The sequence below is a fragment of the Pleurodeles waltl genome, chromosome 1_2 (assembly GCF_031143425.1).
Source record: "Pleurodeles waltl isolate 20211129_DDA chromosome 1_2, aPleWal1.hap1.20221129, whole genome shotgun sequence".
Classification (NCBI taxonomy): domain Eukaryota; kingdom Metazoa; phylum Chordata; class Amphibia; order Caudata; family Salamandridae; genus Pleurodeles; species Pleurodeles waltl.
Window position 1 is genome coordinate 249,043,487 of NC_090437.1, and position 18,630 is coordinate 249,062,116.

The 18,630-nt window shown below is 40.5% G+C and overlaps 1 protein-coding gene across 1 annotated transcript in view; it reads left to right on the forward strand.

The window, feature by feature from the left end:
* Window positions 1-18,630, forward strand: part of CCSER1 (coiled-coil serine rich protein 1) — a 2,320,004-nt gene that overhangs the window by 1,990,547 nt on the left and 310,827 nt on the right. The window contains exon 8 of the mRNA XM_069237981.1: window positions 1,858-1,941. Within this exon, the coding sequence (XP_069094082.1) occupies window positions 1,858-1,941 (84 nt within the window). The remainder of the gene's footprint in view (window positions 1-1,857; window positions 1,942-18,630) is intronic.

Here is an 18,630-nt window from a genome sequence, read left to right on the forward strand (position 1 = left end):
CTATTTCAAAAACCTTTTTATAACAGGGGACAAAGTCCCAGAGTGCTGTTATGGCTGCCTTAACATGTCTTTTTATGTTGCAGCCAGCCAATCAGAGCGAATGCTCTGAAAATGCCCACTCAGCTAATCAGAAGGCTTGACTTTTTGAATATGAGCCCAGGAGTCCAGATATGAATATATTTTCACCCTTAATTTCTCAAAAACTACAGAGTGTGTTTACACCAATTCACAAAAAATAGGCTAACTGGGTAAAGATCGATCTATTTCTCTGCCAAATTTGCTGTAATTCAGTTCAGCCATTTACTTCTGTATCATTGTCTAGTTTTACTCATGGAACCCCTTTTTCCTTTTTTCAGCCCCTCCTTGATATATCACCCCAAAAGCTTACCAGGAAGGACCTGAAGAGGATATATTTTTTGGAAAGTTTTGTGAAGATTCATCACACTGCATCAAAAATCTTGGGGTCAAACATACAAAAAAAGAAACAATCAGGGTTTGCTGTGGTTCCAGCGGGACTCAACATGGCTTTTGTGTGGTCCAGTGGGACCCCAAACATTCTTAAACAAAGGGGTGTGACCTCTGTGGCCAAACGGCCTCTTGTGGAGGTGTTGACCACCTTTTGGGTGTTGGCCACAGGTTCTTCAGCCATGCGCAGAAGGGGGTTGGATGCCAGTGATGGGTTGGCTTTCGGACCTGGCCACTGGCTAGGCCCTGTGCCCTACCCCAAGCAGATGGCCTGAAGCTGTATGCGGAGGGGACTGGCCTCCTACAGGGGATTGAATGCAGGCCAGGCCCTGCGGCCTGCCTAGCACATCTGAAGGCCGTACATGGTAGGTTTGCCAGCCTGGGGCCTACCCTCCGATGCGCGTGGCTAATGACCGTATGTGGCAGAGGTCTGGCCACCTGTGGCTAGGTATGGTAATAAGATCTAGCTTAATCTTAAAAAAGGAAATTCACCTAAAAAAACAAAGGTTAGAGTGACAATATATTTACTTATGGTAATAATAACTAACTTTACATTTAAATAAACGGTAGAAATGACATGAAAACACAAAAATTGTCATGTTCAGTATACTGAAGTTACAATACCTTGCACACTCGTCATGCACATATTACATCACTCATTTCATGTTCTATGACTTCATTGATTACATCACTGATGACATCTGAAACAATATCATTGATGACATGTCTGCATGGCAGGGGTGCAAGTTATAGTTTTGTCAATAACCTGTAACTAGTGTATTTCATTTTCTTTGCACTTATATTTGACTTACATTTTCTTTAACCATAAGGTCGCTTTAACCTTTGTTTTTTCAGTGAATATATTAGTACAGAAGCATACACACACACACTCTTAGGCATTGCCAGCAGTCTTGGAAATTGTGATACTGATGATTCTCAGAGGTATTGAAGCACAGGTGACAGCACCAAATGCTGGGTATGCCATATTTCAAGTTGATCCAATCAGCAGAGTTCCCATTTTATGCTTTACATGGGCCTCTACTTGGTAATTAGCAAATGTCAGTTTATGCAAGGATTGCAATGAAATGTAATGGCCATCTGTTTCTAAAGCAAAGCGAGTGCGCCCGACAAGAGACGCAAAAGAATTAGGCGTAGGCAAAATGGCCTCTGACAGCGAGAACTATTCACGTATTTCCATAATGGCATTGGCTGCATTAGCTTGTTTATACTGCACCTTTAGAATTTGTCATCAGAAATATCACAAACGACTCAGGGAAATTGGGTTTCATTACTTGGATGCAATTATCTCCCACTGTGTGAAACTGCCTTTTCTTGTCAAGAGCAAAGGAGACATACTAAGCCTGTTCTAATGTGGCGTTTGATGTTTTATAGGATATAATGAAAGACGAGCGCTCCATGCTGAAGCTGCAGCTGAAGGAGAGAGATGAACTAATTTGCCAACTGCGGGAGGAGCTGGTAAGCTGGTCATACACCATGTTTTTCTTAAAAACTTTAACAAAACGTAAGAGAAAGCCGCTCCACCTGATAAAAGCGTTTTCTGAGTGCAAGCAGGTGGCATGCCTCCTGAATCCATAAGTCATTGTGTTTGATAGATGCCGACTGTGGCGTAACTCAAAACGATGCAGTCATTGTCAGAAGGTGATGGAGGCCTTTAGAATTGAGAGGGCACCCTGACAGTTGGGGGCTGTGCCGCGGGGGTTGTAATGGCCGGAGTTACGCCCCTGGAGGCTGACATTTCTGTCCAATACACGCATCATCCTGATCTGTCAGAAACCTCAAGTAAAGGTAGGCTCTGGAAGATTATGTAAACTCCCATTTTGGGATCCTTTAAAGGCATTTATTTGTTGGGGGTTTGTGGCTGTAAATGCTACATTTATGTTACCATCAATCATACGGTATTGATTATTGCTGTAGGCAATAGAATACTTAAAATGCAGTCGTACCGTTTAGATGTGGTTTGTGCAAACACGTGAGTGAAATCTCTAAGAGTGGGGAAAACACTGTCGCACATACGTTACTGATTCCAGTAGTCACCGTTTTCAGTTTTTTTCAATTTTCTTTACCTTGAGTCGGATCAACAAGGACTGTTTTTCTATGTTTCTCTATAGTGTTTACTGATAATAATACCGCTCGTGGGTTTGTGCAAACGTTGGTTGTGAAGTTAATGTTTACACAAGGTTCTGGTTTTTCCATGGGGATAGTCATATCTCTGTGATAACAAGAAGTACATATATCAAACATCAATGGAGTGAGTACTGTTATCATGAAAACCCACAAATCTCATGGTTGATTGGTAATATTTTGCTTCTAAATGATAAGTTTGTCGAAGATTTAAATCATTGATTAATTTATTTAGGCTGCCCACCGGGTGAATACCAAAGATCGTGAGTTGACATGACCTGAATGGAAAGAACTCACAAAAGGTTAATTTACTTGCATGTGAAGTTCTGTCTCGAAAGCCAAACCGAGGCCAGCCTTTGAAGAACTTTTCTAGCAATAGGTCTCCCAAGTAATAGGTCTATTGTCTTCAAAGGAACACAGCAGAATACTGTTTTAAATGGTAGAAGGCCTGGACTCACCAGTGACCATTACTTTATGGTGGGACTGGAGGGAGCAAAGGAGAGTCAGAGCCCTTCCCCGAATGCAGATATGTCTCAAGTGGCGGATTTACAATGTAGTAAAGTGATTGCCTTGGACTATCTTTAACCAAAGCTATTGACATTTTACTGTGTTACCATGTGGTGTGTTAAATGATCGACATGTCATAGATAGAAACTCCTGAAAGGGAATACCAGGTCTCGAAACAGCTGCAGGGTGATGCCCAAGCCGGCCATGCATCACTGTATCCTGCATCGACACATAATATATTTACTAACACTTTAGTGTCTGTGCCCATTACATCCATCATCTTGGAATATCACCTGAGTGTATCTACCACAAGCTTATTTGAGCCCTCAACATTTGGATTGTTTAAGCATGCCTCTTTGAAATGGCACAGGTTTAATAATATTTTCTATTCGTTTTGCCTGGTCTCATCAACATTTTACTGTTCGGCTGTGAGTCAGATATTGCATTGCAGGTCAGAAATCTGTTTTTCACTTGTCCCCCCGCCCAATACAGTACAATTGTAACATATAGTTTGACATTATGGGCAAGGCTACAACATTATTTCCCTTTTCTAATGTGCCCTATGCCCCATCCCTGCAAAGGTCATCAACAGATGCCTCAAAGACCAACTCATCAACCACCAGCTCCACGCAGTAAGGATGCAACCCTACCACAGCATGGAGACAGCGCTCATCGTAGTGACAGATGACATCAGTAGGATTCTAGATGGATGAGAATCTGTGGTCCTCATTGCACTGGACCTCTCAACGGCATTTGAAACAGTCTCACATACCATCCTTACCAAAAGACTACACAAAGCTGGCATTCAGGTACCTGCCCTCCCTGGATCTGCTTATTTCTGATGGGAAGATTTCAGACAGTCAACCTAGCGCTTTACACCACAGGGAAACTCATTGTGAGGTTCTTCACTTATCTGTACCATCTTTAACATCTGAATGACCCTACTGGCTGATGTCATCCACACCCACAAGATCAACATTCTTTTCTATGTCGATGACACATGTCTCATACTGACCCTCTCAGACAAACCCCTCAACACAAGAAATGCACTTAGCAGCTGCATGTCTGAAGAGGTTGTCTGGATGAAGTTAAACTGTCTCAAGCTGAACACTGACAAGACAGGAGTGGTGATCTTCAGAAAGGATGCATCACCATGGGACTTGACCTAGTAGTCCACAGACTTAGGACCCACTCCCACCCCTGTTCACATGCCAGAAATCTCAGGATCATCATCAATAACAAGCTAGAGCAGACCGTGTACAGGCCTTCTTTCTGACCGCCTCTACTCCTTGGGAAATCGGTGGAACTGTTATATCAACAGAGTCAATGGAGGCTTTTAATTGAATACCTAACAGTATGTCCAGGTCTAAATGTGGCAAGCTGACCAACGTTTTGACAGTCAGGGTACTACTGTATTGCCTTTGCAGGCAAATGACCTGTCTGCCAAACTCTTAATCAGACCCTAGGTGACAGTCCCAGAGTTTTTATCAGAAGTCTGCCACCAGCCCTACCAAAGGCTTGCGTTGCCAACTACCAGCAATAAAGCTGTATACCGTTGATTCCACCTCATCTTTCTTTCATCCACCATCATATGCTTCCTGCAACTTATCTCACTCTTGCTGGTTATTTTTCATTCTTGCTGTTTTCACTTTGCCACTGTTTTCCAACTTTCCCTTGATCCTTTCCACCTTTACTGTATTTCTTCCTCTTGCCATGGTCTGACAATAAAAAATAAGCCCCGGTCCTAAAAGGTGAGTGCTGATGGACCTCCACCTGCACCTACTGGCTCAAATTAGGCACTGTTATATTATGGTGCGTACAGGACCATTTGCTGATGGAACACTCTTACACTGAATGCATAGAAAACAAATTCAGTGATTCCAATACTGTTATATAAAGCTGAGGGCTGAAAGGAAAACAAAGCTATATCAGACACTCTGCATTTGGCTTGTCAGAGAATTGACTTCCATCTTCAATGAGTTTTAAAGGTCTCAGACTTGCCCCTGCTAGTAAATTACATTTCTGAACAAATATTAGACCAAGAGATTACAGCAATCCAGTTGTCCAGTTTTTGTTCAGACAAAATAGTCAGCAGAGGCAGCACTGCTTATTGCCAAGATGTCATTTGAAAAGGGAGAGAACAGGACTTATCTTCTTGATCGGTATCCGCCTTTCCCTGATGGAAACATGTCAACGAGATCGCAGCAGTGAACTGGCTGAATAACGGAGCTGGTGATTTTAGAAGCTATTGAGGCTGCAGGTGGAAGGCACTCTCTAAATGCAACATATTAAAGGTCAGGAACAACCTTTTTCACACTTGGGCACAGATTTACTAAAGATTTGCACTGGTGCAGAGCAACACAAATACAATCAATGCTACACAAATACTCATGAGGGTACTCGCTCTGCACAGCAGTAGGTATTTGAATTGGAAAGGTTAAATTTTCGCACTGCACAAATCCCTCTGCTGTGCTTTACAATGTTCTGTGTGAATGGGACATTTCTGGGGCATCACTTTGGCAGGTCAGTTCATATAACTATAGAGTTTGATGTAAAACCCAGTCGACTAAAATAACCAGACGGGGCTATGAGCCAAAGACTAACACTTCCATGAAGCACTGTGCAGAGGTTGACAGGAGAGGAGGGACAATAATAGTAAATATGACTCTGTGCTAAGTTTTACCACGTGCAGCACAGCAAAACTGCTTGCCATGCCACGTTGCATGAAGAGTTAGTAAATCAGGCCCCAGAAGTGAAGAATACGATGGAGGATATGCACAATTTTGTGCTGAGCTTGAAGGTTTTTATTATTGCAGGAATAGCAGCACAATACAGTACTTTGTGTAGCTTTACGCCACATGCCTAACTTAAGTAAATAATCCCCAGCATACTCAGGGTCAGAATTTACTTTATTTTGTTAATTAGAACCATAACAGTACATACACAAAAATCAGACATCCCCTTACAAACAACAGAGCTTCAAAAACATTAAAAGTGCACCTACAAATAATGTATATAGTTAAACACAGAAAACATCTTAATGCAAAGTCACGGCAAAACAGTATAAAATGTATTTTAACTAAGAGCTAATCTGCGGTAATAATCCTACCACCCATATCTTTTCCTATATCTAATGGCAGCCAACAAAACTCTTGCAACATAAAAGTGTTCCAGGGGACTAGATAGCATCTGAAGATACATCAGGGCCTTTTGAGCTGGTACAAAGTCGTTCCCTTTTAGTAATGGTAAAATAAAGTGCTGTCATAGTAAGCAAAAATGGTTACAGAACAGCACAAAGTGGAGGGTGTTCTGGGTGGAAGAATTATCGCAGATGCAGGGAGCTATATTCTCCACCTGCTGTCTCCCCTGGAGTACCGCGAGCAGTCAATGTATAAGATTTAGGACCTGATTATGATCTTGGTGGGTGAAATACACCGTCACAAGCGTGAAGGATCTCCTGTCCGCTGAATAACAAGTTCCGTAGGATATAATGGAATTTATAATATGGCTGAAGGGATATCTGCCACAGTTGTGACGGAGTGTCCCATCCGCCAAGATCATAATCAGGCCCTTAATCTGAACCTAGTTAACAGGAAGCAGTGGTAAGGTAATGAAGAAGAGAAGATTCTGTCAGAGGATAAGTTTTTACCAGAATATACACCCTCACAGTGGGTTTAGTAAGCATCCTTACTTCCCACTCTGACCAGATAATAGATAAAAATTGCCTCTTCACCCAGTTCAGGTCGCTCTTGGTTAGCGAAGATGTAAACAAATTAGGGTGCCCCAATTTCTGTGCCAAGGTCTCATTGTGGCACAGCCAGGGGATGCTATTTGCATTATCTAAAGATAGACAGTCTTTGACTATTTTCTTTTTTAATTCCGAGACAGGGTTATTCCAGGTCCTACTCTAAAACAAATGGGGAGAAACTGCTACATGGTCCATGCTATACCCCACCCCCAATTCTTCGTCTACAAAATAAGTAGCTCTGGATTGAGGCACTGAAAGCAAGTTCAGAAGGAATTTGTTTTTCACTATTTGTAGGTCCCCGGGATCCTTATATCCCCAAATCTCACTCCCATAACAGGCAATATAGATACATTTAGCCCATATATCTTGAGCAGTGCTGGAATCGGTTTGACCCCCCAGTCTATTGGCAAAGTCAAGAACTGACGCCATGGCTCTTGACATGGAGTTTCTTTTTGCTTTTCTTAATGGAACCCATGAACTACTATCATCGAACAAGGCTCCCAGATAAGAAAATTTTGAGATCCTAGCAATTTCTATGCCATCTCCATATCGTCTTCTCTGGGTTTATTCCTTTGGCCCAGTACCATCATATGAAGCTTAGAAAAATTGGTACCAAGTCCAGGGAGTTCACAAACTCTGCAAAGTAGTTCAGTAGACATTGCAGTTTGACTGCTGTCCTGGCAAGCAGTACAGCATTGTCTGCATAATAAACACAGGTATTACCTGGGACCCTGCCAGAGGAACATCACTAAAAGCAGAACATAAAGATGGGCCAGCGTCATTAATGCATAGGGTAAATACCAAGGAAGCCAATATACAACCCTATTTTGTGCTCCTATAAACATTAAATGAAGAGAGGCTCTCCATATGGTTATATCTTACATCAGCAGGAAGATCCAAGTGAAGCTCATGAAGAAAATTTTAAATATTACGATACATCCCCATACTAATCAACAGAGGCCACATTTAAGATCTATTCACTCTATCAAATGTGGACTTATAGTACATGAAGGCCAGATGTAGTTACCTCTCTTGGCCACCATATACTTCCCTTTCACCAACTGTAAGTTAAGGCATTGATCTATAGTACTTTTCATTGGCTTCAACCCAAATTGTACATTTGAGATGATATTGTGTTGCTATAACCAATCAGTCAACCTGGACAGAATCACTTTTCCTAAGACAAAATTGATAAGGGATATCTTAGATCTGTATGCGCACCTTTCTTAATAGGATAATAATAGATTGGGACCAGGAGGATAGCACCCCCACCTTGTAGGTAGCATTAAAAACAAGAATTGTTGCCCACAAAGACGGATTTGACTTATATAGATCTGCTGGCACTCCATCTGGGCCTAAAGCTTTATACTTTGACATGGCCATAATAGCCACAGTCACTTTGTCCTCTGAAAAAAAGCAGGTCATGGTTACTCTTCGAGAGAGTAGCTGTGTTGATACTTGAGTGTGCTCCCGTAATGCCTTGAAAACGAAAAACCCATATTTCTGCAGATATGGTGCATTCTGTAGGGGAATTAACAGTCTCAGTAAACAAAGGGTGACTACTAATCTCACAGAACATAGCACTATTTTTTAAAACATCTGGATGCAATAAATCATTCTAGGAATTCTCCTTCATTTCTTTTTTACGGGATTCCAGATTTTGCTTCCCCCATTGCTATTTCACTCTTTTCCTAGGGGCTTTGTTTAAGTGCTATCATCAACCTTTGGTGCACTTCTGAGCACTTATGATAAAACCACCTTTCCACACCCACCCTCATCTTTGTCTGGTGGTTTTATTGAAGTGTAAGTTACAAATCCTCCAAAAGGTGTTTAATAGGTTTTTACAAGAAGTGACATTCTCAACACACAAGGTAATATCTTCCCTAGAGACCCCAAACAAAGCATTCGTGACTTGATCTGGGATAACCTTGCTTCACATCAATCAATGGTCTTGATCGTGGGGGAATACTGTTGGTATTTGTAGGAGCCAAAGGAGAACCAACAGCTTCCCCCCACCACCCATTTTAGAGACACAAATAGATTATTATGATCTCTAGAATGTTGTCACTTGATCTCAAATGAAAGGACAAACGGTTACCCCCAGTAGTTTTTAAAAAATGACTATGCTGTCCAGTCTGATGATGTGCAGATGTGACAGAGCTGTTTAGCTGATATTGGAATACATTTTCCTTGAGCCTCAAACAAATTAGTGTTTTGATAGAAAATAGAAAACGTGCACAGAACTCATATTGATAAAAATCGAACAAACTACTGCACTGATTATAATTTAAATGATCTCTCCTTGCGGAAAGATTCCTTTCTTGTGCTAGCTTTAGCCATATAGACAGGGGATCAGAATATGCGATCATGGCTGAAGATAAGAACAGATAAATGTGCATAACTTGTGACAAATGTTGGCTTGGTTAACCATACATTTATGATTATTGTCTTTATTTTTTGGGTACGCAGGTGATAGGCAAAGGCACTTTCTCTTAGAGGGTCACAAATTTAATGTAGTGTGAACTAAGGGTGTCCGATCTCAGGAAAGAAAAAGATCTTCACTGTGAGACACCGGGGATGTTGTAGGTATAAAGAAAAGTGAACATGGGGAGATTGTGACCTGTGTATGTTTAGGACATGAATAGTGCCACGTAGGAAAGAGGCTATCGATTTGCATAGTGGGTCAGCTCACTTGACTTTAAATATAAATGGACATGTGTGACAAGCACATATGGTATTGGTAAAAAATAAACCAGTCACCACCAATACATAATACCTGCCCCATTGCAATCAATAGCTTCTTGAAAAGTATTTGGCTAATGTTAAATTCCAATAGAACTGAAATTGTGGTCTTTGATAACCATGCAGAAATTTGGATAAAGAGCCCTTGGATAGAAAGCATGAGTGTAAGTCCTCCCAAAGATCTGATGAACAGTAAGTGAAATGTTAAACTGAGACATCATCAGATAGCAACATGAGTTAATTTTTAATGTGTTGTGGGTCTACTACACACAAATGTGTGCTACAGGTTCCTCAGATTATTGATAATACCTCTGCGAAATAGCCCATGATCGTGATAACTTCGAACTAACACCTCCGTTTTCGCTAGCACTTCATTCTTATGTGTTGGTACCAGTTTTCCAGACTATGAACACTATGACTGAGGTGCATCTCCAATCATAACACAACTGTGCCAAAACCTCGACATAAGCCAGACTTTAACCCATGCCAACAAAAGCACAGACTTCGAAACAGCACAAGAAACCTGAATCTGACCAAAATGTGGTCTCATTAGGAGTTTGAAGCGGCATACTCATCTTTGAGTACAATGCAATACAATAAAATAATTCAAGCCATTACATCATGTGATACCATATCTAACATATATAGTAAATTGGTAGAAATGTGATTCCAATAACACTGAAATTGTGTCCTTGGATCACCATGCTGAATTTAGTCTAAGGCCCCTGGCCATAAAACGTACATGTGCAGGCATTTGAAAGTAGTGTCTCTCTAAGATCATCCTTTAACAGCAGGACACTCCTGGATAAATTATCTTTACTGGTACTGCAATGGAGGATTTACATTTATTCACCAGACCCTGATGAAACCTGCAGCTAGTTATGCTACAGAGGCAACATAAGTAGAGAAAGTGCAAAAGAAAAAGGAGCTTTGACCCTATAAATTTTATAGACTGCCCTGACGTAGTTCGTTGAATGCCTGTTTCATTATTAAAGACAGATTACAAATTAAGTGTACATCGGATGTTGGCCTGTTTTTGCCGATTCTGATGGTTAGACTGGTTGTGTACATCTTCTTTATTGAGCTTTGCCCAGAGGAAGCCCGAAATAGGGTGAAATGCATTGGCTGTGCTCGTTGTGTACACGAACGAAGAAACAAGATTAAAAAGATACCAAATACAAAAGACCTAATTGCCTTGTTTGCTTTATCAAGTGACTTTCTTTTGCACTTTCTCTACCTATGTTGCCGCTCTATCATAACTAAATGTTTTTAATGTTGGACCATTTGGTAGCTGGTCTGTAGAGGTGGGCAACTTTAGCAGCACAAAAAGATGATGGATGGAATGCTGAAACTTTTCAAACACTCACCTCCAGTCACATATCTGGGTATAATCCATCGTTCTTTTGCTCACCATGCCACACCAGTTTGGACCCAGCCATATGTAAATCAGCCTTGACCCTGTTCCCAATTGGAACTGTCAAACCAGAACTGACAGGCCAAGCCCTTCCTGGACCGGAAACAAGCATCCTTAGACCGGTTTCAGGGTGTCACCCTTCATCAGTCAGGCTAGCTTGAATCCAAGGATTTAGCACTCTGTCCATCATCCTTTTGTGTTGCTTTAGAGGTGGGCAACGAATGTTCTGTACCCAGTGATTACTACAGGTGGTGCAGCAACAGGTCCCCTAGCTGCCAGTATTTGTTCAACCTGATCTAACATGCGCTTTGCAAGGAAGATACAAGCACTCTTAGGCCCATATTCATACTTTTTTAGCACCACATTTGGGTTGCTTTTTGACGCAAAAAAAGCAGAAACTTACAAAATACAATTGTATTTTGCAAGTTTGCGCCACTCTTGTGTAAAAAAAGTATGCAAATGCAGCACTAAAAAAGTATAAATATGGGCCTTAGTTCTGTGATGTTGAAGGATGTTGAGGAATATGTTGTGCTCCCCTGAGGGGAGAAATGAATAGGAGAAAGGGTTATGAGATGACAGCAAGTTGAGAAGAAGAGGGAATGTAGGGAAAGTGAGAGAAGAGGATAGACAGGCAAGATGATAGTGTAGAGCCATAAGAGGAACAGAGAATACTTGGCTGAATGAACAGAGAAAAATAAGTTAAGGGAACTGAGATGAAGAGCTTGCATGCTGTTTGTCAGTGCACATGCAGGAGTCTGTTTCTCTAACCACAGTCAATAGCAACACAGCACTGCTCACATCTCAGGCCTGCTCAGGCATTCCATCCTTGCTAGAGTCTCATGGAGCCATGCTCTCCCTGTAGTTGTCCACTTTTGGCAGTAGCTTTTCTATAGGGCACAGAGAATGACACCCCATAGCAGAGCAGGGCAAAATCCATCCTTGCCATTGTGGGACAAAATGTTTGTGTATGAACAAGTTAGTGGCAGCTGGCTGTGCTTCCTTCCTAGATAAATGGTGAAAAGTAACTTGCTTCAACCTAAGTGGTGATAGCCTATGTGCCTACCCATGTTTAGTTCATAACGATAATCTGTCAATTCATATTTTGCCATTCTTTTTTGTACCCATACTCTACACCTAGCTTGACAAAGTTAGACAGTGGGTACGGGAGCAAGACAGAGTATTACACATGTTAGACCAGGGCTAGTACCTGTAGGAGGATATGGCAGTCCACATCCTGATTTCCATCCAGTAGTATTAGAAAACTCCTATGGTCTATTTAGGACAAAACTGGGAGATGGAAGAGAAAGAGGTTATTGCATGAAAGAAAGGAGAATAACTCGTTAGACAAAGTGACATCCTGTCTACTGCAATGAAGAACTGGCAAGGGCTTCTGATATTACACTGCACCAAGATGTTCAGGGAGAAAGCTAAAACAAACCTCAACCTCTATAGAATCTGAAAACAATACTCAAAAGAATGTTTATTAGGCATGAAGTTTTAAGTAATTTAAACCAAAGGTAGGAAAAGAAGAGGCAGGTGATGCACTTGATGAGGCTTCTGAAGATGCCCTGTGGCGTCTGCAGTGGTGTGAATCATAGGCTATTATAAAATAAAAGATCCTCTTTCAGTTAAATGTGTGGTGACAATGGAAAGAGCTTTCTTTCTTGGATCAACCATAGTATCCAGGAAAACATACTAGAAGCCTGTTTAATTCCAGAGTTCGATACACATACCCATAAATCTTTATCAGCTGTTTAAACATAGCATAAGAAGAGAATCCATCCAATCCTCTAAGATTACACAACAAAAGCATTGCCACAACCCCTAAAACTAGTCCCACCAAATCCCATTTCACACAGGTCCATATTGCATAAGAAATATGTAGAACTTGGGAGACGATGAACAGAAGGTATAATGAAGAGAGCTAGAGCTATAGCGTCCTTCCTGCTTCATGGCTCCCAGTTGTAATTAAACACTGCCTAATCTAGATATGTGGTTACCCAGAAATAAGAAAACTTTATATTAACAATTGTCCAAAAAACATCCAGACAATAATCGCGATTCCCTGATGAATGAGGTTCTGACGTGTCTCCCTTTCAAGATTTTTTGCATAATATCAGGTCCAAGGATGCAAAAACCATATGTAGAATCTGAAGATATAGCTGTACAGCGACACTCCACTGGACTACATTGCCATGATTTGTGGAAATAGTACCATTTCAAAGTTTCTCACACTGAGCCTTAACAACTGTAGTCTTCAGTTACAATTGCACCTCTATTAGGAGCACTCTGTTAACATGTTGAAGAAACACCTTGTGAGCTGATGTCATCTGCTTGGTGGAAGTCTTAGAGGAAGCACAAACACTTAGGACTCAAGAAGTATGACGTATCTCCAGAATCTATCTGCGCCATCACCAATTACATTTTTCCAGTGTTGGAATACTATGGTCAATCAGGACATAAGGAGGCTTGCTAAGGATTAGATAACATTTTTAAAGTCTCTATCAAGAAAGATTCAACCCTTAAGAGATTCCTCGTGATTGTATGAACTTCCCCCAATCCCTTTGTTCTAAGAACATGCTAATTTATCAAAAATAGTGTGCTAATTGTCTAAAGTAATGAAGAATGTACTAATTGTCAAAAATAAAGATTTGCATACTGTAACTTACAGGGCAAGAAAGCCTAAAGGGAGCTGCTCCCCTCTCTATGAGCCAGACTTTCCGAAAAGTTTTATCTTTATATTGTAAATTACTACAATAATCACTTTTTGTAAGTATTCAAATAATACTCTTTGGGCCAGATGTATCAAAGGGTTTTACTCATTGTGTGTCAATGGGAAAATGCTTTGGTACATATGGCCCTTGGTTTTATAGAGACCATATTTATCTTAACATCCTTTCCCTCTATTTCCTTTTGTTTCATTTTTATTAATGATTATACGCAAAGGTCATGACCTGACTGAATGCAAATTGAAATCTGGAAAATCTGGGATGGTTAAGTCAGCAACATGAAACAAAGACTGCACAAAGTGGTGGTGGCCAAATGAGAAAAAGAGGAAAGCATCTGAAGGAAGAGTAGTAGAAGAGATGAGGGAAAGCACTTCAGGTCAGGATAAGAAGAAGCAATGGGCAACGGAGGAGGTGAGGAAGAATAGAACAAAGTAGGGAACAGAAAAAGGACGAGGGAGGGAAGATTGGTGCTGTGAAAGGCACCCTGGAAATCAGTACTCTAGAGTGAAGTGGATAAGAATGAAAACTAGGACTGAGGCAAAGAAAGAGAGGCATAGATGTGGTGTAGAGAAGCAGAGGAAATGACCTCAGCAGGGAAGAGGAGGAGACAGTTATAAAAAGTTGAACCATAGAAGAGGAAGCAGCTACATAGTAGTAGTGGTGCTACAATAGTTATGGTAGGGAGAAGATGAAGGCAGGGAAAGGGAATATAGGAGGTCAGGGGAGCTATAGTTTTAGGGCAGCAAAAAGATAGAAAAGAAAGAGGGGAGTCAAAGAGTGAGTGCGGTACAGGAGACAAAGGGCCTAATTTAGAGTTTGGTGGTTGAAATACTCCCTCACAAGTCGTATTACAAATGCATTATATTGAAGCAGCAATGTATTCAGTGGCACTTATAATATGATATTCGTCATGTTTTTGATGGAGTATTCCATCCACCAAACTCTAAATCAGGCCCAGAGTGAGTGCAGAAACAAGGAGAGCGAGTTTGAGTAAGGGATAGAAAAGAGCGACAAGAGCAAATAGTGATAAGGGAATGGGAAAGAACAGAAGTGATAAAGCAAATGTTTGGAAAAAAATAAATAATGGATGGGTACTGAGACATTAGGGCAAGGGAAGGAAGAGGCACAAAAGCAGGCTAAGGAGGTGTGGTGAGGGGATGTATAAATTGTCAAAGGTGAAGGAATCGGGGGACGAGGCAATGACAATATTTATGTTCACTATGACCCCTCACAGCTCGGGGTCCCCAGGAATTGTCTTCTGTGAAGACAACCTGTGGGTGTTTGCAATTTTTAGAGCATGAAACCTTGTGAGAAAATGTGTGCTGACCTTGGGTAGTGGAGCAACTTGGCATTTGTTGTGTTATCACAAGTGGCGGGTAGATGCGAGCATAGATTATGTTCATGAGCCAATCTGTGCCAGCTGCACAAAGTGCATGCATCAAGAGACCCCATTGCTTCTCTTGATTCAGGAGCTGAATCTGAAGAACTCCCTCCTTCATCCCCTCTTATTAAACAATCGTGGTTCGTTCTACCCTGAATGACTTACTACCTGTTATTGTATCACAACTAGGTGTGTGCTGTATACGAACCAATCACAATACGTGCATAAGTGTGCTGTAGAGCGAATACTACTGGTTTATTTGGTATCACAAAATGGGCCTTGGAATCCCTTTTATAATTCTTAATTGCAATGGTCATAATAAAGCTGGCACTGGCCAGTAGCCATTTATATGATAATGAAAGCTACTTATATGCTTAGCCATTATGACACATTATAGCCGTTGTTATGGTTCATTTGTACCTGACAAGGCATTTTCAACTAAGTTAAGGCTGGCCAAGGTTACAAGATAAGCACAGCAAAATTATTTTAATTATAATTATCCTTATATTTGAGAGCCAATATTTAAACAACATTAACTGTACCCTTTCATCACAAAACCATTATCCTACATAGGGCCTCTCATGAGTAGTGGGCGTGTACAATGGAAGTTTAATTTTGTTAATCAACAAAATAGCAGCACAGCATCTCACAATTCAACATGAACTACATAGCTTCTTGAAGTGTTCTCGAAATTAAAATAATAGTTACATTTCTTCCTTTGAAGATTTTTTTTTAACTTTCAGTTCCCCAGTCTCTTGAAGGCACATTTTAAATTTCCTCTTCATGATTTTTTTTTTTTTTTTTGCTGTTTGCCAAACACAGATTCTCAGGGACATTGTGAGAGGAGGAAAATGCATGCATGAGGCTTTATCTAACAGCTGTCTCCACATGTTGACATTATCTACGGATTGTTCTCGGAATATCCGACTATTTAATGTTTCCTCACATGTGTATTGTGGTATCAGTGACAGACTGAAGGTAGTGCATCGTGTCTTCACAAATGAAGGGTCCACCTATAGTGCACACTGTGTTAGTCAGAGTAGGATGAAAAATCCCTGCATAAAAGTCAACACCTTATGAATTTACACTTTACGTGGAACAAAAAAAACAGTGCAAACTACAACAATTCACAATTACAATACATGGGAAATAGCCTTCAAACTATGCAACATTTTATTGACCGGTTTCAGTTTTATTTCCAATGGCGCAATATTTAAAATGGTTTTGTCATTGCAAAGCCTGTGAATGATAAAATCATGTGTCGCTGTGTACCAATTGTACATAAAGATTTGCAAATGTCTTCGGAAGACGCAATGTACATTTACAACCAGTAAAGCACTTCAAAGGCAAGCAAAAGCAGTGGGCACCCTTCTTTGTGATTAGCTAGGGATCAGTGGTTGGTGACTGTGACCACTGATTGGACATCAATACTAACACCCGAGAGGTAATGGTACCATTCTTAAAGTGGAAGCTGGCCATGAGGGACAGCTTTGACGTTGTGATTCTGGGCTTTTGGCATTGGTGGAGCAGGCAGAGAAGTCCTGGGATCTGCTGTATACTTCTCCAGTGCCATTCTCCTAAAATAATGCCCTTTTTAGGGTCGAGCATGTGAAGCGGTCTGTCCCTTGTGTAATCCCTCTGTGGGTTTTAACCATGGCCATGTCACACCCATCAGTTTGATTGGTTTGTGGGCTTTCCATTTAAAATTCTCTTGATGTCATTAGCGAAAGGCATGCATCATTTATGCCTTTTCTGATGTTTAGCCCTCTTTGAGTGCACCAGCCAACTACTGAAAACCTATGAGGCTCCATGTTTTCCGTATGGCTTCTGGGCTACTTTTTCTGTTTATTACCTATGCAGCGCGATTTCGCTAGGCTGTAATTGAGCGCTTTGCATGACATCGACCCTGTTACATGGATAATTGCACTTTTGCCAGGTACATGGAAATTTGCACTTTTGAGGGTGACACGGATAATTACACTTTTGCCAGTTACATGGATAATTGCACTTTTGCTGATAGGTTTCAATGCAAGCAAACTTCTGTTCCCTTTTGTGTGTCTGATTCGCGCTCATGGCGGCCATCGGCTCGATTATGTGAAACTGGTTTACTTTTCATTTTCAGTTTATGTGGCAAGAAAAGTCCAGTTACGAATTTACAACGCAAATAGCTTTACCTCGAGCAAACGCGAGACCCACTGCATTGCACATGCTTGTTTTTTGTGGCAATTGAAGCTCTAATGGGCAGGTGCTTACAACAAAAAAGTAGCTATTTTGCGAAAGCAAATGCAGGGATGGCGGTCTTCTGTTCCTCACAGGCCTCCCTCGCTTGGATTGCAGCCCATTCATAGAACTTGAAGACTGAATCCTGATTCATTAGTATTTCTTAAGCAGGATTGTGCGAATCCATGATAATGGTATTTTGTTCAGCCATTGTAGTGGAAAACTGAACTCAAGTCGCAAATAAGACTTTCTGCAAAATGTAGCGACAAGTCTGCAAACTTAGCTTAGTACATTTGGCCCCTAAAGCTTTAATGAGTGATTGATTTGCTGTGTAGTCTGATTAGTCATTAGTAATGCTTGATTAATTCATGCGCTGAACCTGTACTTTTGTCTAAAAGAACAAATGATAAGTGCTTCTCTATTTTTCCATGTATTTTCATTAGTGATATTTAATTATCTTATTCACGTTACAATTTTTCATGTTCAGTGTTGCGCTATGTAAAAACATATTTGTTGAGTGCATTCAACAAGACATGTCTTTCATTATTTGACCTGCTTACATCTTTCAAAATATTTAAATGCATTATGTTGCTTCGAAGTTATTTTTTTCATTCTTTTTGTAGCAGCACAGTTTGTCAGCTTGGTTAATCAGCCATTTTAAAGAATAGCATTGATAACCAGAACCATAAGAGAACTAAATCATCTTTATGTAGGTTTACCCGATCCCCCATATCATCTTACCAGATTGCTTTGTAGTTAACCAAATGATTAAGTATTTATTTCCATTATAAATATATAGTCATAAAAGAGTAAAGCCATCATAAAATACCGTAATCTTCATACAATAAAAAGATACAAAGATCATATAAATACATAAAACCACATAAAAAACCTTTGCTTGTTAAGCGTTCATAACTTTGTGTCAAGTATAAGGCACTTTTTAAAGAAGAACAAACCACATAGGACACTGCATGGTCGCCAAAAATGCTGGTCTGTATTGATAAAACCTTTTTCACATAAGAATGGACAGCAGGAACCTTTACTGGGGGGGATCATAAAACTCCAAAGAGGGCCCCACGTAACCTATCTACCCAAAGGGACAGGGCACTGTATCACAGTGATTACGAAAAATACCCCCCTGGGGGAAATATCATGCTATCCACCACCCATTTCTCTTCTCATACACTCATTCACTCTAATGATCAATCTTAATAAATTAATATTAAAAGTTAGTATTGAATACATATCCCATACCCAATGAAAATATAAAAAACAATTATTA